This window comes from Aedes aegypti, chromosome 2 (genome assembly GCF_002204515.2).
Source record: "Aedes aegypti strain LVP_AGWG chromosome 2, AaegL5.0 Primary Assembly, whole genome shotgun sequence".
In the NCBI taxonomy this organism is placed as follows: Eukaryota; Metazoa; Arthropoda; class Insecta; order Diptera; family Culicidae; genus Aedes; species Aedes aegypti.
Genome location: NC_035108.1, coordinates 58,223,810 through 58,246,993, shown reverse-complemented (window position 1 = coordinate 58,246,993; position 23,184 = coordinate 58,223,810). Strand labels below are relative to the sequence as shown.

The 23,184-nt window shown below is 37.8% G+C and overlaps 2 protein-coding genes across 5 annotated transcripts in view; both read left to right on the top strand.

Moving 5' to 3' along the window:
- Nucleotides 1-23,184, top strand: part of LOC5579146 (transcriptional coactivator yorkie) — a 171,081-nt gene that overhangs the window by 45,086 nt on the left and 102,811 nt on the right. The window lies entirely within an intron of this gene.
- Nucleotides 13,751-16,473, top strand: LOC110675580. Of its 3 annotated transcripts, XR_002499616.1 has the most exons (3): nt 13,751-13,988; nt 14,046-16,348; nt 16,406-16,473. XR_002499616.1 is itself a non-coding variant. In XM_021840919.1 (2 exons), exon 2 carries the CDS (start codon nt 14,158-14,160, stop codon nt 15,847-15,849), a length of 1,692 nt encoding a protein of 563 aa, XP_021696611.1. In that variant the 5' UTR covers nt 13,751-13,988; nt 14,046-14,157; the 3' UTR covers nt 15,850-16,428. The 3 variants fall into 3 exon arrangements, 1 of the variants encoding a protein (XP_021696611.1); XR_002499618.1 differs by having other exon boundaries at nt 13,751-16,348; XM_021840919.1 differs by having other exon boundaries at nt 14,046-16,428.

Below are 23,184 nucleotides of genomic sequence, written 5' to 3'. Positions count from 1 at the left end.
TGGTAACCTTTGAAACATTCCTTGGAGAGTATCTGAAGAATTCTTAGTTTTCTTTAGAAAAAGCGCTGGAAGCAAAGGATAGAGAAATTCCTTGACGTCTGGTTACATCAATTGTATGATATTCCTATAGAGTATAGATAGACGCGTATCGCATCTCCGAAGTGATAAGTCTCTGAACATATTCCTGAATGAAAGTCTGGAGAATCCTCAAAGCTTTCCCTCGAGAAGTCTGTGAAGGAATTCCTGAAGAACGTATGTAAGGGGTCATGCGAAAATTACGTCACGGTCCAAGCGTGACAAGCCTTACAACATTGTCGGAGGACTCATACAAAAAGTGTGACAAAGGCGGGGTTGAAAAAGTTGAAATTTAGCGTGACATAATGTGTGTACCATTCCTAACAGTTCCGTAGGAACTTCTGGAGCCTCAAGAATTTACTTTAGAATTCACTACAAGGAGTAAAAGGAAGAAAGTGATTTCAAAAATCATATTGCTTAAAAAAACGATTTTAGACAATTTTCATTAAAATAGAGACTTTTTCTGAACTTGCATTAGAAGAGTGATCAGGCCACAAAAAAGAGACCTGTAGATTTTGATGGCCTTGATATTCCAACTTTGTATTCATACAAAAAAGACATCGAATACCGTCCAGTTTCAAATCGTTCAGCATTCGCTTGAGAAGTCTTACTCGTGTCACAATAGCCACGAATTTGCCACAAACACCCTTTTTGCACGGGGGGATTAGCTGTGTACCTGCAAATGGATTAGTCGATGTCGGTTTGTACCATATCCAAGACTGTTTCATTCACGAGGGCTCTTCAGGTAACAGCTAGCTAAGTGTATGTCATGTGACGTTTTACAACCTAGCTACTGTACTGCTAGTGACTTGTATACCGAAGGGTTTTGTTTCCATTTCGAACCGGCTTGTAGTTTTGTTGCTACAGGTGTGCGCGCATTTTCGAGTGGTTGCATGCAGCAGTCAACCGGCTTCTCGATTGAGGTGATTAGAATTGGTACTTTACGATGAAGTACCGATTATGGGCTGTGGTGGCGCGTAGTTTCCACCGAGATACTGTGATCAAATGACGCTCAATTTTCTGAGAAATGGAATGAGATAATCACTGGCAACACGGTGATTTTTGACAAACAAAAAACTCTGAATCATAAATCACAAATGCCAACAAGATTATAATAAAATGTGCTTTTTTATATGATTTTTATATACATACCAGTTGTTATAAAACATGTACCGTTATTGGTTAAAGTAATAAACATTTCATGAAAATTTTACCAAATAAAACAAGAATATAACAAATTTCACAATAATTATAACAAAATAATTACAGATTATGTTCCAATGATGTTCCAATATAACAACATTATTGCAAATTACGTTACTGTTCATAACTTTGGATATTTTTTACATTAAACGTAAAAATGCCATGTCAAAATTATAACACATGTTGTTATATATCTGTTGGGGATTTTTTTATTTCCGTACGGGTTTGGGCCGAAAGGTCTCAGATTTTCATGAAACTTTTTCCACAGGCAGGGCTCATCAATATACGAATAAAAAAATTGAGAAAAATTCAAGGTCGCCTATTTTCCCGGAAAACTCAGTTGGATTTTTTTTTGTTTTCCCCTGACACTACTTACTTTGAAAAATCATAACTCAAGAACGAAGCATCATAGAAACAAAGTTTTTTTTGATGAAAATGAAAGCAAATTATCTCAGGAATAAAAAAAATATTAACTGGAAACAGTTTTCCTCAAAATTTACCACCGTTGAGAAAACTCTTAAACAAAAGCCGGAAAAACTATGTTCCAATTAGTGGAAAACTTTCAAAAATATATTTTTGAGAAGGTAATTTCATAAGCTTCAATCGCTGAAATTTTTGAAATGTACTTTTTTCCGTTTTTGAGTTATGGCCATTTTTTTCAGAATTAACCATAACTCAAAAACGAAAAAAGTAGCGGAATTTGGGGCAAGTGTGCTACCCCTGATTTTTATAAAAACTTCAAACTATATTTTTTATTTGAGCTTAACAATATGTTCCCTTATAGTTCATAATACAATGGTTAAAATATTACGAAATTTGCTCTATTTTTCGCGTATTTACATCGACTTTTGTGAAAATCATCAAATACAGGTATGTTCCGTTTTTATCAACACGATCGGCAATTTTCAGTTGACAAAAATGGAACCGTGACAAAAACGGAATAATTTTCTTAGACAAAATATTTTATAAATTTTAAAATAAAATTGCAGTTTTGCCAGGATAATACACTATTTCATCATAATGAAGGACAGTATTCATGTTTAGGAGCTGTGATTAGCATTAAGATTGTTCATTCGTATAAGTTCGTAAATAAGGTGGATTGCAGACTCTAATCAATCAATATGATAAATTAATGAAATATATCAATAATAGTTTAAGGTTTCTTGGTTAGAATTTAAATGTATAAAATATGAAATAATAAAACAATAATCGCATGAATGTGCTATGCATCATGAGATAGGTCATATTTATAAAAATAACTACAAGGAAGTGGGTCACGCTAATCATTGTTTTTTTTTTCAACAAAGATTGAACAAGAAATAACTTATTTTTCTTCTCTTTATCATCATCCTTCTGCTTCTTCTTCATCTTATTTATGATAATACATCCCAACTGAGGAAGAGTCTTTTTCTCAGCTTGCTGTTCTTATAAACACTTCCGCAGAATATCAACTGAGAGCTATTTTTGCCAAGGTACATTTTTTGCATTTTTGACACTCGATTAGCGATTAAATGTGTGGTTATGTTGCAAGAGTTTTGTTAGCTTAAATTATTATTTACGGCTTCCTGTGTTTTGAATTGTCAAAATCTATTCTGTAAAATGATTGTGGTGATTTTCCTTCTAAAGTTATCACTACCAACTTTGATTGGGGTGCACTAGTAGTTATTCTAGAACAGTGCTACCTTCAACTTTTAGCTCTGCGATATATCACGAAAAGGCTAGCACTAAACTGAACTTAAGTTCTGTTTTTTTTTTGGTAAAACAATATTGAATAGGTTTATGAAAAACACAAAAGTGTACAAACTCCAGAACAAGTATAAGTAAATTAGAACTTTTTGGTTAGAATTTCTTTTGTTAAGTTTTATGAATGAGCGTATGGCAGTTGGTATAAGCTCTTAATTAAACTTTTGGTCCTCACGTGAGGAAGAGACGCGTGTTTGCTGAAAGATCAAGATCCCAATAAATTTGAAATAGGAACGTACATGACACAGGCTGATTTTCAGTAATTTACATGACAGATGATTGATGACCAGCAATCGATTTGAAATTTTGCCGTAAACCAGCAATCATAATTACTAAACTTGCATCAGCAATTATTTTATTTGCTGAAAAACAGCAAACATGGTGTTGATGTTTGGTTTCGTTAAATAAATTCTAATGGCATGTTACGCAATTGAATTTTATGTAATTTCCATAAAAATGATGTTGAAATGAACAATACCTATATTTTACACCAGCCAAGTGCTGGCGGCTCGGAATTTCTGGAAAGCAGCAAAAAATACCACTAAAATAACAAATAATCAAACACAAGTTAATCCCTCTGCCGGCAATGAATGTTTTTTTAGCGCTAAAAAATGAAACTGCCGGTAGAGGGGTTAAACAGCAAATTCAAACATATATTGCTGGATGGTCAGCAAACCAACCTTGATAAAAATTTGAGTTGCTGAAAAATCCAGAAAATTTTGTATTGCTGGATTTACAGCACAAAAAAAAATCAGCAAAAATTTGCTGGTTTACAGTATTGAAAATTTGATGTGTAGCAGGCTTAATACTTCTCAACATCATCAGAGTTCGGTGACATACTCTAAAATAGCGTGCTGCTCTTGCATCTTTGTGAGGGAGCGAAACAATTATAAACAGAGAGGCAACGAAAAATGAGCGACGAAGATGCAGAACAGAGAAAAATTTCATAAAAAAGAGTGCCATCACAACTCTGCGACGGCTATTTTGTTCGGGCGGGACACTCAAGAGTTCTTTCAAAGTGTGAGTTAATGTGAGCATAGCAACAAGAGAGAAAGAGTAGCAGAAAAAATCCTCGTATTTTTGCACTCTCTCTCTCGAATCGTTTGATGATCTGTGTTGAATCATCAAGATCTGTGTTAAAACATCAAAATCGCTTCATTTTTGTATAGCAAATGAGAGCCTGATTGCTAGGACGTGGCCAGAGCAACTCTCGACTGTTGAAAGATGCGTCAATCTTGTCCAACAGCCCATGCTTAGTTTGAAAACTCTAATTGATTAGCGGATAGGAAGGAGTCAAACCTTATTGAATCGTATATTACTTGACATCTATTATGTATCGTAGGTGACACACTAACACTAACATAATGCCGAGAATTCAACCCTGAGGCTATTGATAAACATTAAATAGCTTCAAAATAAGTTTTTAATTTATATTTCAAACATTTAAAAACATATGAAACAAATATTTTTTTTGAGTTGATAAAAACGGAATAATTTGTTGACGAAATCGGAACGTGACAAAATCGGAACGTGATAAAAACGGAACATACCTGTATCAGTGATTTTTTATAATTATCAGTGATTTTTATAAATTTCAAAAATTTCAGCGATTAAAGAAGGCTGGTAGCAAGAATTGGTACCGAAAAAAGTTATTTTAGTGACCAAATTTGAGAAATAAGTGACTAAAAAGTGACTTTCTATTCTCGAAAAAGTGACTAAAAGTGACTTGAAAAGCAAGCCGTATTCATTTTTATTTCAATTCTAGTATACTGTTTTACGATCAATATCAATCATGATAGGGAATATGATTTTCTGCAGGTAGTAGGTCTAGTTGAGTACCATATTTGGACATTTTTATGGTGCTTCCAAATTTACAAGATATCGCCTAGAATTTATTCAAACAGGGTAGTTTATATTTACGTAAATAATCCTTTTTAGTAGATTTTCAATATTTTCAAAATGTTGTGTCTTTTATATTACCAAAGTATTTTATATTGTAAATTTTAATAAGAATTTTTGTAAAATTAAAATTTTTGTCATTTCACATTTCCATTTAAACTCCAGCTCTTCTACCCAATAAGGTCAATATATTTATGCATTAATCTATATTTCAAATAAAAAATGATGACAGAAGATCGAATTTGATTGGAATACTGCTTAAATCGCGTCCTTTAAACGCCGACTAAGGAAGAAAATTTCCATCAGTAAGTTTAATGGAAGGTATTCACATTCTAAGAATTCCTCGTAAAATTACGACAAATAACTTTTCGTTTTGCCGTAAATTATATATCTTCATGTATTCAATCTGTTTTTTTTTTAAAAAAAACCACGAACGAAAAAAAATAATATTAAAAATTTTGAAAAATTGACGAGGAATTTCTAAAAAAAATCCTGGTGTAATTTCTGATGAAACTTGTGTGAGTTGTAATGATGAATACCTACAAGGATAACTGAAAGATCTCTCGAATTCTTGATGAATATATTTCTTGATAAATTGCTATGATAATAAAAGCATATTAATCCATCAATGGTCGGAGCAATAACTGTAATAATTGCTGTAGTATTAACTAGTGTGGAACCTTGATTGAAATTTTAAAGAATCTATGCAGGTCTTGTATTTGAAAAAATATCAGTGAAGTGTTTGAGCCGCAGTAATAATATTTTGAAGAAATGCTGGACAAATTTCTAGAGGAATCCCAGATGCAATTCATCGAGCAATTCTTGGAAAAGATTTTATCTAATAATACCTTAAGTAAGTTTTGAGAAATTCCGGAGAGTAATTATGGATGAATTTTTGAGAGAATCCTTATAAAAAGGCCTGGATTAAATGAAAAATGCGTAGGAATTATTATAGGGTTTCTTGTAAAAATGTCGATTTTTTTTCGAAAACTCTATAATAAACCTTTGGGTAAAAACTTCTGTAGGGCATGTGGGAAGAATCCTAGAAGTAGCGATTGAACAAATCTGTGAAAGAATCAGTGATCTGGAGGAAATACTGAGATATTTTCTTCAGAGTAATCTCTGTGAAAATTACTGGAGGAAGTAGCGTGGGAATGCTCTAAAATTTTTAGTATAAAATTGAGAAGAAATTCCTCTGAGCTTCTATTGAAAAATTGCTGGTGGAGTTCTTCAAAGTATTCCAGAAGGAATCTCTGGATAAATAGTTACGTAATAGTCTCTGAAGTTTTCTCTGGAGCCTCTAGAATGTTGCACCAGAATTCATTGCAAGCAGATTAACCATCTATTTCCGACGACTTTAATCGACAGTTTCTTTATGAAAAAGCGTTCTTATGAAAGGTAATTCAAAAAACAATATTTCAAAGGGTCTACTTTTTTCAAAATCAGTTTAAAATTTGTTGGTTGTTTTACAATAGTAAACTGATTGCTTACCAATAGTTTTACTATTCAAAAAGTTAGTTGACTTGGAAATAATTTGATAAGTATAGAATCATAATCTACTGTTAACTCTCCCTTACTCGATATTTCGTATCTCTATATCGAGTTAGAGAACCACAGTAAAAGTTGATTTTCATGGCTACTGCGATGGTCCCTCGGCATTTGCACTGGTTTTGTGTTCTGTAACTCGATACCTCCCTTACTCGATGGCCCCTTCAATATCGAGATATGGAGAGTTGACTGTAGAAACTAATGCATAGTATTCCTCTGGTTCGGTTTGCCTCAAGTTCGTCAAAAATAATTGAGCTCTGGAGCTACCATTGGAAAGAGAGGGTTATGGCAAAAAAGTGACTTTAGATACCATATTGATTATAATGCCTTTAGAGACCTTAACTAAAAATAAACACTTTTTAGAGATATGTATTGAAATAGTATCCAAGCCTTTAAAAAAGATCTGCTTACCTGAAAATATACTATTTTTACTAGCTTTAATCTTTTCCTACGAAAATTATTTATTTCATATGCTCATGAAAGATACCCAACTAGAACTGGGAATCGTATTTGCCTTTCCCATTTTAGCAATCCTAAGTCCTACTTCCTTATTTAAACAAGTTATTCGCAATATTAAAAATAATTTAAAGTGAATTGACTGAATACCTCAAGTTGTAACAGCGGTGCAGCCGAAATTTTTTTTTTTTTTTTTCTGATTGAAGAAATGGTGTGTTACAAAAAGTCTGCCATAATATTTACTGGTTCGAGGTTTTTTTCCTGCGTATAGCCGAAATTCTGATAATTCCAGGTTTTTTCCAGGTTGAATAAAATTCCCTGATAATTCCAGGTTTTCCAGGATTTTTTAGGTAGTAGACACCCTACTAACTTAAAACTTAGCCTAAATTAAAAGGCCGATTCAAAATTTTCTTCCAAAAAATTAGCTCAAAATAGTTGAAAAAAGTGACTTATTGACGAAAAAAGTGACTTTAGTTGAAATGGCTTCAAAAAAGAGACTTTAAAGTGACTGGCCTCAAAAAAGTGACCAAGTCACTAAAAAGTGACTCGCTACCAGCCTTGATTGAAATTATCTTCTCGAAAATATTTTTTTGAAAATTTTCCACGAGTTGGAGCATAGTTTTTCGGGATTTTCTTTACAAATTTTCTCAACGGTGGAAAATTTAGTGGAAAATTTTTTCCATTTATTTTTTTTTATTCCTGAGAAAATTTGCTTTCTTTTTCATAAAAAAAAAACTTTGTTTCTACGATGCTTCTTTCTTGAGTTATGATTTTTCAAAGAAAAGGCTCAAAATGGCACATTTGCACATTTTTTACAAAATTGGTCATAACTCAAAAACGAAAAAAAAAAAAAACATTTCAAAAATTTGAGCGATTGAAATTTATGAAATAATCTTCTCAAAAAATTTTTTTTGAAAATTTTCCACGGGTTGGAGCATAGTTTTTCCGGCTTTTCTTTACGAATTTTTTAACGGTAAAAAATTTTGTCGAAAACTTTTTCCAGTTAATTTTTTTTTTATTCCTGAGAAAATTTGCTTTCATTTTCATAAAAAACTTTGTTTCTACGATGCTTCGTTCTTGAGTTATGATTTTTCAAAGTAAGTAGTGTCAGAGGAAAACAAAAAAAATCCAACTGAGTTTTCCGGGAAAATAAGCAACCCTGAATTTTCCTCAATTTTTTTTTTTATTTATATATTGATGAGCCCTGCCTGTGAAAAAAGTTTCATGAAAATCTGAGACCCTTCGGCCCACTTTGTACGGAAATAAAAAAAATCCCCTGTTACCAAAAGCATATAAGATTGCTATTATATCAAATTTGGATATTTGTGAATGCTTTTGATAGAAATGTGTTATAATCTATCCAAAACTACTCACAATTTGAGAATCAACCATCGTCACGTAGCGCAGATCTAGGCCTCTGTAATGTGCGAGGTTGAATCAAAACGACACGGTGCATTTTCGCGGAAAATTGCCAATCAAGTCACGAGAAAGTGCACCCTCCCCCCGCGAGATTGGCATCACTCATGTTTTTCTGCGCGATAGATCAACCCGTGGTGACACTGCGCGAGCGTTTGACGCCACCAGTAAGCGTTGTGTCGCGGCGAGTCAACTCAAAAAAAAAGTGGCAGCAAATCTTCGAGATAAAAATCTACACGTTTACATCGCGCGCATCTCTCGTTAAAGCCGTCGACGGCTATAGATTAGGGTGTGGTTTATTTGGAAAGGTAACTGTAGATATAATTTGAGACAAAATTGATGACCTAAAAACGTTACATAAGTTCAATTTTTAACAGAATTATGCTGGAAAAAAATAGTTTAAAATTAACAAAGTTTATGTAAACTACATCTCAAAATTTACCTCCAAGTCGCTTGCGACACCTCTAAATCTTAACTTTTTTTAGGTAATACTTTGAGGTTTCTTTTTTTATGTAACTTGAATTCAGAAGAGCAAATATACTTTTGGTTTTGAGAACTTTCAAAAACTAAGCCTCACCCTACTGCAGATTTACCATTTCTTTCCGTTTTTTTTTTCAAGGAGCCCGACTCAGTCAGCGCCACATAGCACACGCCGTATACATTAAGTGCGTCTTGGTCGGTCATTTGGGCAAGCGGGGCATCCTCTAAGAAATTAACTTTTGACAGTGCGCGAGTTGTGGCGTATCAAAATAACGGACACCGAACACAACACCAGCCGTGACGCGCGATTCTGTCTCACGTCTCGCCGCTTGGCTTACAGTTACAGCGGGGACGCGCAGAGATCTCAGCGATCTGCCAAAGTGCCGTTGGTTGGCCAAAAGTTCACAACTCTAGGACGAGGAGGTCGAAGGAGACGAATTGTTGGCTGGTGGAGTCTGCGGAGATTGATGCAGCCAGTTGTCGTTTGGCGGAGTGTATAATCCATCAAAGTTATATTCTATTTTGAGATTTGGCGAAATTTAAATATAACGACGAGAATTTAAAATTATCGTCACGTCTACCGGTCGTAGGAAGCAGATATGACGATGGCCAATAACTCTAGTTTTGTAAGCTTCATTCATTTTGATTTTATTTCTTTGAGCCTTCGAATCAACCAAGGGTTGCAATGTACTTCGTCGCAAGCGCTATTATTCGTTGTACAAAACTTGAAATGTTCCACTACGGAGGATATTCGAACTTACCTATATTCGTTTCCAAGAGTTATTTCATGAAATCTGGTTATAGTTCGTCAACTTGTACACCAAAAAATGCAATATAACTACTGTAGGAAAATTGTACCAGTATTAGCCACCCTAAGAAAATTAGCGTCGTAATCTGAATATAATCCGGGTCCTTTCCGACTTCGATAAATAATTTCAGTTCAATTCAGTCACAAATGGATTTTCAAAACAAACCCCTATTTTGCAAAAAAAAAAAAAAAAAAGAAAAATTTCTGCCTAAATCCACGACCCTGAGATACATAAAACTGTTAACATGATGACGAAACATATATCATGAATTCTTTACCTTAGCGAAGTAGACATCTTGATGACTAATCAACATTCAATGCTCCGTTCCACCGTCCTTCCAGAACTCCATCCTTCTCAGTTTATGCGCATTTCGACAACATACTAAATATATACATATCGATAAATTATGCTGCGGAAAATCATTCGCCTGTCTCGACTCTCGATCGATCTAAGACAACACAAACCCGTTCCGAGATATGCCACTTCTGTCTCCCCGACATCGGTACCAGATGTTCGAGCACGGTCCGAGAGCACCTTCCAAAACCCTTTGCCTTGTCTTCAGTTCACACAAGGTTCTCTTCTAGCTCGTGGGCTGCAGGCCGGCACGTGAAACAGTTCTACAATTAAAAGTTTCGTAACCAATCGGAGTCGTTGGCGCTGCTGCTTGATCGAGCTGTGCCCCGCTCGATCATCCACTGGAACGCGATTGTCTGGCCCTCCCGCGCTTCATGGGCCCCCTAGAGAAATTCGCTAGACATTAGCATCCACTACGTATTGGTTGGTTTGTTGCAGGCAGCATGCATGAAAAGAGATCATCAGGTGGGCCCAAGTTGCTAGACTGATCGCCGAATGGAGAAACAGGAGGCCCATGCTGGCTGTGTCGTTGGGAAGCTGACAGTAATTGCCGATCGCTGTTTAAGCAATGAGGGTTCACTCGCCGTAAATCGAGCGATTGACTCCTCCCAATAGGAGCATTTCCAGCTCAAAACGTAAATCGCGTATAGGGGGAGATCCCCCAGTACCGGACACTTAAGCCACTAAACTCATAATTCAAAAAATATTAGTTTTATGTGCTCCTGTTACCCATTTATGATAAATGTTATCGTTTTTATAGTGTATAAAAATAAATTTGAAAACATAAATATGAATGTTAACATTGCATTTTGATGATGTATTTTAGTACCAAATTGATCGATCTTGAAAGATGGCACCCAATACCGGACACGATCTGGAAATGCCTCGAATTCTGTAAATTTGAACATCATTGAATGTTTTTACTATAGGAAAGATAGATAATTGCCAATTGACTGCATTTGTAACATTTACAAGAACAATTTTAGTTTTTCTTAGTTTGCAAGATGTTTATCAAAAATCTCATTCATATGTGATGGAAAATAGCACATTTTACGATGTTGTTCTGAATGTTCATTCTTCCTAATATTATTGCATGTTTGATACCATGATCGACTAAATCCATTAATAATGAATGTGTTTTGACACACTGGTGCAATAATTACAAAGATATCATATAACAAATCGAGCTGTCCGAAACTGGGAGACAGGAGGTGCTTAACTAAAATTTTAATTTGTCCATATTTAGTTCAGTTATGGTACAAAATTCATTCATACTATCAAATTAAGATTATGTTTGATGATGCTTGCGTGATCCGAAGTATTTTATCATGTTCAAAATAATTACTAAAAAGGCTCAAAATTAAGGCGATACGTCAATTTTTTAAAGATTTTCAAACATTTCTACTTTTAAAAAAAGGCATGCATATTTCAAGGATGTGTTATTCTACGCAAACATTAGTCTCCATAATAGCTTTCTTTTCTACTAATAAACCATCTTGATTGGACCATGATTTCTCAATTTTTCGACATTGTCCGGTATTGGGTGCTGTCCGGTACTGGGGGATCTCCCCCTACATTACCTTTTTCGAATAGGGTCCATAATTTTTGGATAAAATTTTAATTTCATCAAACAACACAAAAGAGCGTGTTCTTGCAACTACTTTGTAAAATTTTCCCGCTCAAATAACGGCGATATCGTATTTAAACTTTAATATAAAAATGGGTCCAAATTTGAACCTTGGCACTTTTGATTCACTTAGTCGACAAAAAACGTCACATGGGTTCAACTTTTTAACACTGGGATTATTCCGTTTGATACTAAAATTGGGACAAGGCTTTAGATCCTATTGAATTAATCCTCTTCTTGGCATTACGTCCTCACTGGGACAGAGCCTGCTTCTCTGCTTAGTGTTCTTATGAGCACTTCTAGTCCTAAATATGTTTGACCATGTCTACTGTGGGCAAAATTTAGATTCTTGCTCTAGTTCACGTTCTGGATTCCATTTGGATCCCATAACTGGACAACATATTGTGAGAAAACTTACTTTAGCAATGAAAAATCGCCAGATATCACCCATTGACCTCTAGGAAAAATCTAAAAGCAGAACTTGAAAATACCTATTTCACGAAACAATCCGTCAGGATGTTCTATTCTATTCCATTCTAAGCGCTTGCACAGCCAATGTTGAAAAGCATCCTGGAAATTCCAGAATTCCATCCAGCAAATCGGTAATATGATACAAATATTAAAATAGCCAGGCCCACTGTGCAGATTTTGCATTGAAGATAGTTTAGAAATTAACGGCGATCAGATTATTTACTCATGAATAATATGATAGACGAAAATTTCTAAACTGTTTGAAGGAAGAAACGGGGACAACCGTACCAACCGTTTCATTTTAGGGGATAGATAAAACCGTTAGGAGTGGCTTTGCTAAAAATGTTAGGGCGCACTCCATCGTAGTGCACTTTCCTATTCCTGGGATGGGACATAGGAATTTCTGCCATATACCCCGGCTCTAGAGCCTTGGCTTAAGCGCCATTACTCGCTCTCTCAAAGAAAACATTCCCATTCCCATTATGAAACAAATCAGTGCATGGAAAACACATGAGCAAGAATAGGCATTCATGCATGGGCAAAAAATCAAAATTGAAGCTTGCTAAGTAGCAAGCGTAGTGTCTCGGAAAAAGTGCCGCTATGACATAGTTAACCACGGTAAAATCCATACACAAATTTTCATGAAGCTAAAATTGATTTGTTCACAGCAAGCATTTCTAAAATAATCAAATGGAATTCTCTCACCAAATTGATGAGCAACGACTTATTTCTCCAATCGTAAGCCCAAACACTTCTCGATGGTTAAAATAGGACACCTGCTTGAAGTCTTGTTAATCAGAATCATCTGCTTCCAAATCCACCGATTTTTTCGGGTCAGCTTTTCCCACTTCATTAAATTTCTACAGCTCTTCAATTTACGAACAAGCTGCCACCATCAGCAAAAGTTAATTTTTCTTAAAATATCATATTTTCACTTCACTTTCACTTATAAAACCATGCACAAAAATCAGGTATTTTAGAAAATTGTAGAAATTTGCAATATACATGATAAGCCAGAACTCTATCGTAATGAAATTCAACTTTTTGTACGCAACCAAATGACAGCCATAATTTTAGAACGTCCGTCCTCGCTCACAGAATGCTGCGATCTCGGGTGCGGCTTATTTTTCAAAAGTTCTTAAAACCAAAAATTCGTGTGCTCTTTTGAATTCAAATCACATAAAAAGAGAAATTTCAAAATTTGAGCTAAAACTATTAACATTTAGAGGTGGCGCAAGCGACTTGAAGGCGAATTTTCAAGTAATAATGACCCTCAGTGAAGTATACATAACTTTGTTATTTTCCAACCAATTTTGAATCTTTTAGCATCATTCCCTTCAAAATTGAATTTATGAAAACTTTGTAGAACACCATTTTTTTCTAAATCAAAACTAGTTTAAGTTACAAGTAATGTACTCCAAATTTGTCCTTATTTTACAAATAATTTTATCTTTGATTGTCCATAACTTCATATATATTCAACCGATTCTAAATCTTTCAACATGCTTTTGAATTTAATTTAATTGTTTTCAAACTGTTCATACAACACATTTTACTTAAAAATAGTGTTGACCAAGCTATTCAATAAAAATTGCCCAAAAACATGATACCGTGCTGCATCAATATCCGGACGCTTAAGACACACCTGTTGGAAATTACACAGCGATTTCCTTCCGTGTGTAGTGAGTCCCAACCTCCTCATTGTATACCGTATGACTTATTAGCATGTTTGTCATTACAGTCCATTGATGAACTGTCAAATAGAATGATTTGTAATCAGTTGGAGTACTTTATAGATAGTAGTTAATTTGCATGATGATGAGAGTTATACAACGGTAGTACCGGCAGTGTCCAAAATAGCCGGTTAGGGAATTCGCATCTCGGAGAGCAAGTCCTGAGACTATAATGTAAGTTATTTAGTGTACTGTACTGTGAATTATTATAATAAATTGAATTCGTTGCAGTCTTGAAGCTGCAGATACAGTGAGCTGCTATCGAGAAGTTTCACTCTTTCCCGAGAAAGTTGCGTCCCCTAACAAACTTCAAGAATTATATCTTACCTGAGTCGAGGTAGATATGGATTCCAACGGTAGATGCGCCACCCGTAACGAACGGATAAAGCTACGGCTAAAATTGTTAGAAGAGCGGCACCTACAAAGTATGGTACAGTATGAAGAAGCCATTCGTCACTCACAAGAGCAATATGCGCGGAGCTTGGAGCAGATCGAGCAAGCAACAAAGGAAGCCGCTAAAAAACTCGGGGAACACCGTAGAAGTAAGAGGAGTGCTAAGGTTATGGAGCATTGCAGGGAAGATGTCGGCGAAGTTATGCCAGTTGCGCACGATTCGTTGAGTGACAGACCCCTGCCTGAGTATACCTGCGGTCCTTCTCCACTAGTCGATGGAATAAGACCGAGCCACCATTACTCGACCCAAAAAGTCGTTCAGTCAAGTAGGGCCTTACACACCACGGCGACCACTGAGGATGTTGAATTGGCTCTACGTCAGATGTCAACTCAAGAAGTCGTGAGGAAGTTACACTATGAAAATGTTAAGCTTCGTAGTAAGGAGCAGGCTACAGTACAGCCAGTAAATCCAGCCACAGCCTACTTCAGATGGAGTTTTTCCAATACGGTTGTATATGATCCAATAAGCGATTCTGATGAAATTTTCATCCCGTCACAATCCAATTGTTTCCCCTCCGTGGCCCGAACAGAAGAAGCGAACACAGCGACCACAAAAGTTTTTCAGCTAGATGTGTGTCCAAAGCTTAAAGTAGTGGTCAATAAGCAAAGGAAGCATTCAGTTTGGACCCTTTGGAAGTACGATAAAACCAAAAGGCTGTTTTATGGATATGTAATCTCAAAACTATCGAGGATTGACAATCGAAACATTAACTATGGATTATTGGCTGGTAGGGGGGCATGGAAAACCAATACCATACCGGTCACTCAAGTAGCCAGCGAATTTAATAATGACTACGCCAATACAAAGCCAACTTGCTACAACCATCTGCCAGAACACTATACTTCGAAATCTCGCATGTACAAGAGAGAACCAATACGAAAAACAGTTACTATACGCCATGTATCATCTACATACACATCATCCAGATGTACAACAGACGGTTTAGTACCAATAGTCGTTTTCGTAAACAGCTTCGTACGCCTACGAGAAAATGGCCGAGTATTGGAGTTTGAAGTAGTGGACTGTATTTCAAGAGAAGGTTATAATCTACTAAGAAGCACTGAAGGTTCGGGATTCGATCCGGGTGGATCGAATATTAGTACACAGTTACAAACACAACGCATTATGTCTGAGAGGGGATTGGCTCTTGCGATGCAGATCAAGCTTTTTGGGATCATGTGTGATTCTGTATCAACACCGATTTGTATGGGTAGCCGATACGAGAGCATTTTGTTGCGATGGGAGATTGATAACAACGATAATTCCGAGGGAGAACGAGAGCGTACTACTACAGCATCGATGTTCATGGTTCACAGCAACGGGTTACATCTCGGAATAGAGAAGCGATGCCATAGTGTGTACGATAGTTGCCGTTCCATCGAAACAGCTGTTCTATGTAGAAACGAATACTGTATGGCTAATAGAAAATTCAGTATCCTGCAAATGTGGTTATTCAGAGCCGAACTGTCAATGAATCCAGCAATATTTGCGATCTTGTTTTCGGTTCAGATGGTTCTTCTACATTCCCACTGGAAAGGTGATCAGTATATGGGTCTCGAATTATTAATTTTATTAGAGTAAAACCTGTTGGGTACTATTACGAAATGATGTGTATGGGAATCCAAACATCGGATCATTCAGACCTCTAAAGTTTAAGTTAAAAGATGGTTCAAAGGAAATCTTTGTGAAATCATCTGCTTACATACTTAGGAATAGGTTAAAGATTCTACACCATGTTTACAGAAATCATAAGAACAAATTTCGTCCAGCTTCTATACGTAAAGGCAATGACAAAGTTGGGACTACACGGGTGGGGGTATGTTGGAAATTACACAGCGATTTCCTTCCGTGTGTAGTGAGTCCCAACCTCCTCATTGTATACCGTATGACTTATTAGCATGTTTGTCATTACAGTCCATTGATGAACTGTCAAATAGAATGATTTGTAATCAGTTGGAGTACTTTATAGATAGTAGTTAATTTGCATGATGATGAGAGTTATACAACGGTAGTACCGGCAGTGTCCAAAATAGCCGGTTAGGGAATTCGCATCTCGGAGAGCAAGTCCTGAGACTATAATGTAAGTTATTTAGTGTACTGTACTGTGAATTATTATAATAAATTGAATTCGTTGCAGTCTTGAAGCTGCAGATACAGTGAGCTGCTATCGAGAAGTTTCACTCTTTCCCGAGAAAGTTGCGTCCCCTAACAACACCAAATCTTCCAGAGCTGTTTTCACTACCTCATTATATTATTTTATTATAGAGTGGTCTGCATACAATTAGTTTAAGGTCACATGATCATGAAAATGAAGAATATTTTACCAAAAAAAAAATAAATTTTATACGAAAATCGTGAAAATAATTCAGCATGTCATGTCCTTAAATCCGGACACATGAATCAGTCAGCCGGACGCTGGTGAATCAAAATCCGGACAGCTTAGGCAAAACCATAAACCTCTCCGGGAAAACCAATTAAACTGGAAATGATCTGAATTACCGTAACCGTATTACATGCACTTTCCACATTATACTATGAAACACATAACTTTATATTAAGTTCGAGCTTTTATTACCTCCATTCCTTGCTTGTGGTTTGATACCATTGCAATTTTCATTGTTTCGTGCAGATTTTCTTCGTAGAACTATTGTTGTATCACTTATAATGTTTATTTCTTCAGTAACTACCAATTTTCTACAAATATTCTTCACAAATTTGCAATTTGTAACGTTATCACCTTATGTCCGGATTTAGAATCACTGGCTCGCAAACCCGGACAGCATTTATCTATGCATAAATTAATCAATTGGTCGGCGTTAACTCAGAGTGGACCAAGTGACATTTTTGATATTTTGAGGAAAATGGGTTTAAAGTCTAACGCTCTGTAATTTTTGAACTCGTTTGAATTTCGGTTCAATATTTTTACACGTCTTTATGTTACTTTCAAACAATATAATGTGAAGTGATAATCATGAAAAATCATAATCCAAACCTCTAATAGAACGATTTTTTTATGGACTATGTGTACTTGGTCCACTCTGACTGAACCAAAAACCACCGTTCAGTGAGCTGGTTCACTCTGACTGAACAATTTCTTGAAAAATAACAATCATTTAATGCTTGCATGGTCAAATTGGGTGCATATCTCTAAGATAAACAGATTATCAAGACCCTTTGACACCAGTATCGTAAATTCTTAAATAACCCATATAGTTAATACCAAAATCAGTGGCATTACGATAGCTTGAAAAATAAGGTTTCGCAGGGTCAGGGCGTTGAAGAATAGAAATATTCAAATATGCGTTCAGTCAGAGTGGACCAAGTGAAAATCTTGAGTACCGACCAAAATATGCTGGTCCAATAAACGGATTGTAGGACATGCCATACATACACCATAGAACTACCGTAAACTTCTATCGGACTCTGAAATTGACTCAAGAAATCAATCATTTTATTGCTTTTCAACACTTGGTCCGCTCTGTCTGCACAGAATTTGTTGCAATTTCTGACCACCCATCTGAATGTGGTAAATTGTCAAAAATCAAAAGCAAATGCATCGAATCATGTAATATTTATAAATTTCTATTGATGGATAAGTAGAAGAATAATTCGATGTCGAAAAATCTGACAAATCTTCTGAAATGTCTTTCATTTACTCGCATTCCTAAGCGCGCTGATCATTTTCGCTGTTATGGTAATAAGCACTTGGTTCATTCTGACTGCACACTTTTATTGATTTTTGTTGATCATCCAAAGTAAATTTATTACATATCGCTCGTAGTTTACAGCATTCTTCAAATCTGATCAAAGTGTAACGGAGGTAAAGTAATTTTGCATCTAATGAGAGAATAATCCAATTTTCTCAAGTTTTGTACTTGATCCCCTCTGATTTAACGTACCTTACCTTACCAGTCAGGCTAAGGCCTGGCTGGCCTCTGCTGTACGTAGGAGACGTCTCCATTCGACTCGGTCCATGGCTGCCCGTCGCCAGCCACGCATTCTGCGAAGGGTCCGCAGATCGTCCTCAACTTGATCGACCCATCTTGCTCGCTGCGCACCACGTCGTCTTGTGCCGGTCGGATTGTTTTCGAGAACCATTTTCACCGGGTTGGTATCCGACATTCTGGTGACATGCCCGGCCCACCGCAGCCTCCCAATTTTTGCAAGGTGGACAATGGTTGGTTCTCCCAGCAGCTGGTGCAATTCATGGTTCATCCGCCTTCTCCACGTTCCGTCTTCCATCTGCACTCCGCCGTAGATGGTCCGCAACACCTTCCGTTCGAAAACACCAAGGGCGCGTTGATCCTCTGCACGTAGGGTCCATGTTTCGTGCCCATAGAGGAGTACCGGTCTAATCAGCGTCTTGTAGATGGTCAACTTCGTGCGATGGCGAACTTTGCTCGATCGGAGCGTTCTACGGAGTCCAAAGTAGGCACGATTTCCAGCAACGATGCGTCTCTGGATTTCTCTGCTGGTGTCGTTGTCGGCGGTCACCAGTGAGCCCAAGTACACGAATTCTTCGACAACCTCGATTTCATCACCGTCAATATGAACTCGAGGTGGGGGGCGTGCCGTGTCTTCTCTTGAGCCCCTCGCTATCATGTACTTCGTCTTTGACACATTGATGTTCAGTCCGATTCGCCTAGCTTCAGCCCTTAGTCGGATGTACGTGTCCGCCATCGTCTCAAAGTTGCGTGCAACAATATCAATGTCGTCGGCGAAACCAAGTAACTCAACGGACTTTCTGAAAATCGTGCCACTCGTGTCTATTCCCGCTCTTCTTATCACCCCCTCTAAAGCAATGTTGAACAGTAAACACGAAAGGCCATCACCTTGCCGTAACCCTCTGCGAGATTCGAAGGGACTCGAGAGTGTCCCTGATACGCGGACTACGCACATCACTCGCTCCATCGTCGCCTGGATCAATCTTATCAGTTTGTCCGGGAAACCGTATTCGTGCATAATCTGCCATAGCTGTTCTCGATCGATTGTATCATAGGCCGATTTAAAATCGACGAATAAATGATGTGTGGGTACATTGTATTCGCGGCATTTCTGCAACACCTGGCGGATGGCGAATATCTGGTCCGTTGTTGCTCGTTCGCCCATAAATCCTGCCTGATATTGTCCAACGAATTCTCTAGCAATTGGTGATAGACGGCGGCATAGAATTTGGGAGAGTACCTTGTAGGCGGCGCTCAAAATTGTGATCGCACGATAATTGGCGCAATCCAACTTGTCGCCCTTTTTGTAGATGGGACACACGACACCTTCCATCCACTCCTCCGGCAATACTTCCTCCTCCCAAATCTTGGAAATAACCCAGTGCAGCGCTCTTGCCAGTGCATCACCACCGTATTTTAGCAACTCGCTCGGAAGTTGGTCCACTCCAGCGGCTTTGTTGTTTTTCAACCGTCTTATCTCCGTTTCTACCTCTTGGAGATCTAGAGGCGGAACTCTTTCGTCGTGCTCCCAAAATTATTTCCGTGCCACCTTCGCTACTGGTCACATCACCATTAAGGTGCTCGTCGTAGTGCTGCCGTCACCTTTCGACCACCTCACGTTCGTTCGTGAGAAGATTTCCGTCACAGTCTCTGCACATGTCGGCTTGTGGCACAAAGTCTTTGCGCGAACGGTTAAGCTTCTCGTAGAACTTCCGTGTGTCTTTAGCGCGGAACAGCTCTTCCATCGCTTCGCGATCTCGTTCTTCTTGATGGCGCTTTTTTCTTCGAAAGATCGAGTTTTGTCTGTTCCGCGCCTGTTTATATCGTGCCTCGTTTGCTCTCGTGCGGTGTTGCAGCATTCTCGCCCATGCTGCATCCTTCTCATTCTTCAACTGCTCGCATTCGCCGTCGTACCAGTCGTTTCTCTGATTCGGGGCCGCTGGACCTAGTGCTGCTGTTACGGTACTACCTATGGCGGATCTTATGTGCCTCCAGCCATCTTCAAGAGTGGCGGCGCCAAGCTGCTCTTCCGTTGGTAGGGCCACTTCCAACTGCTGCGCGTATTCTTGGGCTACTTCTGAGTCCCGTAGCCGCTCGATGTTAAGCCGCGGCGTTTGGCTTCGACGCGAGTTGTTCACCGTCGAAAGTTTTGAGCGCATACATACAGCAACTAGATAGTGATCCGAATCTATATTCGCACTGCGGTATGTGCGAACATTGGTAATGTCAGAGAAGAATTTTCCGTCGATTAGAATGTGGTCGATTTGATTCTCGGTTAGGTTATCGGGTGATCTCCAGGTGGTCTTATGGATATCTTTGCGGGGGAAGAAGGTGCTTCGGACTACCATACTACGAGAGGCTGCAAAGTTGACGCATCGTTGGCCGTTGTCGTTAGATACGGCATGCAGACTGTTCCGCCCGATCACCGGTCTGTACATCTCCTCTCGTCCTACCTGTGCGTTCATGTCGCCAACAACAAGTTTCACGTCACGCGGAGAGCATCCGTCATAAATCTGCTCTAGCTGCGCGTAAAACGTCTCCTTCTCGTCGTCGGGTCTCCCTTCATGTGGGCAGTGTACGTTGATGATGCTGTAGTTGAAGAAACGGCCTTTTATCCTCATCTTGCACATCCTTGCGTTGATCGGCTGCCACCCGATAACGCGTTGTCGCATCTTGCCCAACACTATGAAGCCAATTCCTAGCTCATTTGTGGTGCCACAGCTTTGGTAGAAGGTAGCCGCTCGATGCCCGCTTTTCCACACCTTCTGTCCAGTCCAACAAAGTTCCTGCAGCGCTACGATATCGAAGTTACGGGGATGTAGTTCGTCATAGATTATCCTGTCGCAACCTGCGAAACCAAGTGACTTGCAGTTCCATGTTCCAAGTTTCCAATCGTAATCCTTATTTCGTCGCGTGGGTCTTTGCCGATTGTTCCGGGTCGTATTATCTCCTATGTTATTCGCAATAAGGTTTTTTACGGGTGGCTTCCCGAGGAGGAACAAATAACTCCCCAATAACTTATGCATACCATTTTTTGGTATCATACCAAAATTAGGTATTGTTCAGTTGTCAATACCTTAATTTGGTATTATAATGGTATTGAAAAAAATCTTTAAAACAATTAAAAATACTTCATTGAGGTATTAAACAGCTATTGAGGTCGGCTGGAGGTATTGAACTACAATTGAAAAATTTCATTTTTATATGAAAATCCATCAAGTATTATTGAGGTATTACAATACCTGATCTAGTTATCAGTTTGGTGTTCGTAGAATATGCTTGAGATATTATTTGAGGTATTTTACCTCTTATGCAGGGCTAATTCATACCTCATTCAGGTATGTAGTATTGGAAATTATCTGGTATGGAATACCTCAATTTGGTATTCAGTAGTTATTTTCTTCTGCTCGGGTTATTGGGCCTACGCCAACACTCCTGTCTCGCCGGAGCGCCATCGTGCCAGCTCTGTTTAACGTCCCAACTAACACTAGGACGATCGCGCTGATGGGGCTACCACCTTGGATTTAGCTGTGCGCGATTCAGCATTTCTTACTCAGCCGCTGGATACCAGAACAGACGCTGTTTGAGCCGCACCTCCTGGTGAACAGACGCTCCCCGAGCAGAAGAAAATAACTACTGAATACCAAATTGAGGTATTCCATACCAGATAATTTCCAATACTACATACCTGAATGAGGTATGAATTAGCCCTGCATAAGAGGTAAAATACCTCAAATAATATCTCAAGCATATTCTACGAACACCAAACTGATAACTAGATCAGGTATTGTAATACCTCAATAATACTTGATGGATTTTCATATAAAAATGAAATTTTTCAATTGTAGTTCAATACCTCCAGCCGACCTCAATAGCTGTTTAATACCTCAATGAAGTATTTTTAATTGTTTTAAAGATTTTTTTCAATACCATTATAATACCAAATTAAGGTATTGACAACTGAACAATACCTAATTTTGGTATGATACCAAAAAATGGTATGCATAAGTTATTGGGGAGTTATTTGTTCCTCCTCGGGTCGAGACGTACCTCCTCAATCTAGCTGATGTCAGAAGGACAACAGTGCCCAGGCTGCACTACCAGCTAAGTACGCAATCCTTAGCTGGCGGTCTTTGTCATCGTTTGAACCGTGGAAGCGTGAGGTAGGAACTTGTGAGGACCAGAGCTGTGTTGAACGCTCCTTCCTAGTTGTCGACTCACCGTTTTGCCACCCCCCCCCCCCCCTCTGATTTAACGGCGACCAATTAATAAGGTAATTTCCATATACACGCACCACTTGCCTCCATTGTAGCTTATAATTTATCACCACAATCACTATTTCGAACCAAACAATTATTAAATCAAACGTTTAGCAACATTACTTCGAATGAGCCAAGCTTGGTAAGCCAATGCAAATCATCACAACGCGAACTTGTACGGCGCAGGAAAAATGCCAAACTGCGTTTGCAAATTTGTTTTTATTTTTAACATTTTTTTTTGGCAAAGGTTACTAGATGGTATATAAAAGTGAAATGATTAAAAAGTTTAAATTTAAAATTACAAGCAAAATATGATCAGTTTATTTGAGATTTCATTGTTAAATTAATAAAAATCGATTAAGTGTCCGGATATTGGTGCTGTCCGGATTTCGATTCAACACGGTATTTTAACGAAAAATGATTTTGTTTTTACAAATTTTGACCTGTTAAACATTATTTTTAAATCTGAAACTGGTTGTTCTCATTTGTTAAACCTTTAGATTTTGAAACAAACATATTTTGCAAAAATATTTTTTTTAATTAGAAAAATCATGTTTTTGGGTATTTTTTGTTCAATAACTAAGACAAAACTATCTTTTAGAAAAATGTGTCGTATGGACAGTTAAAAAACAACTGAATTTGCTTCAAAAAGGTGTAAAAAGATTCGCAATCGGTTGAGTATTTATGAAGTTATTGGGCAAACAAAGACGAGT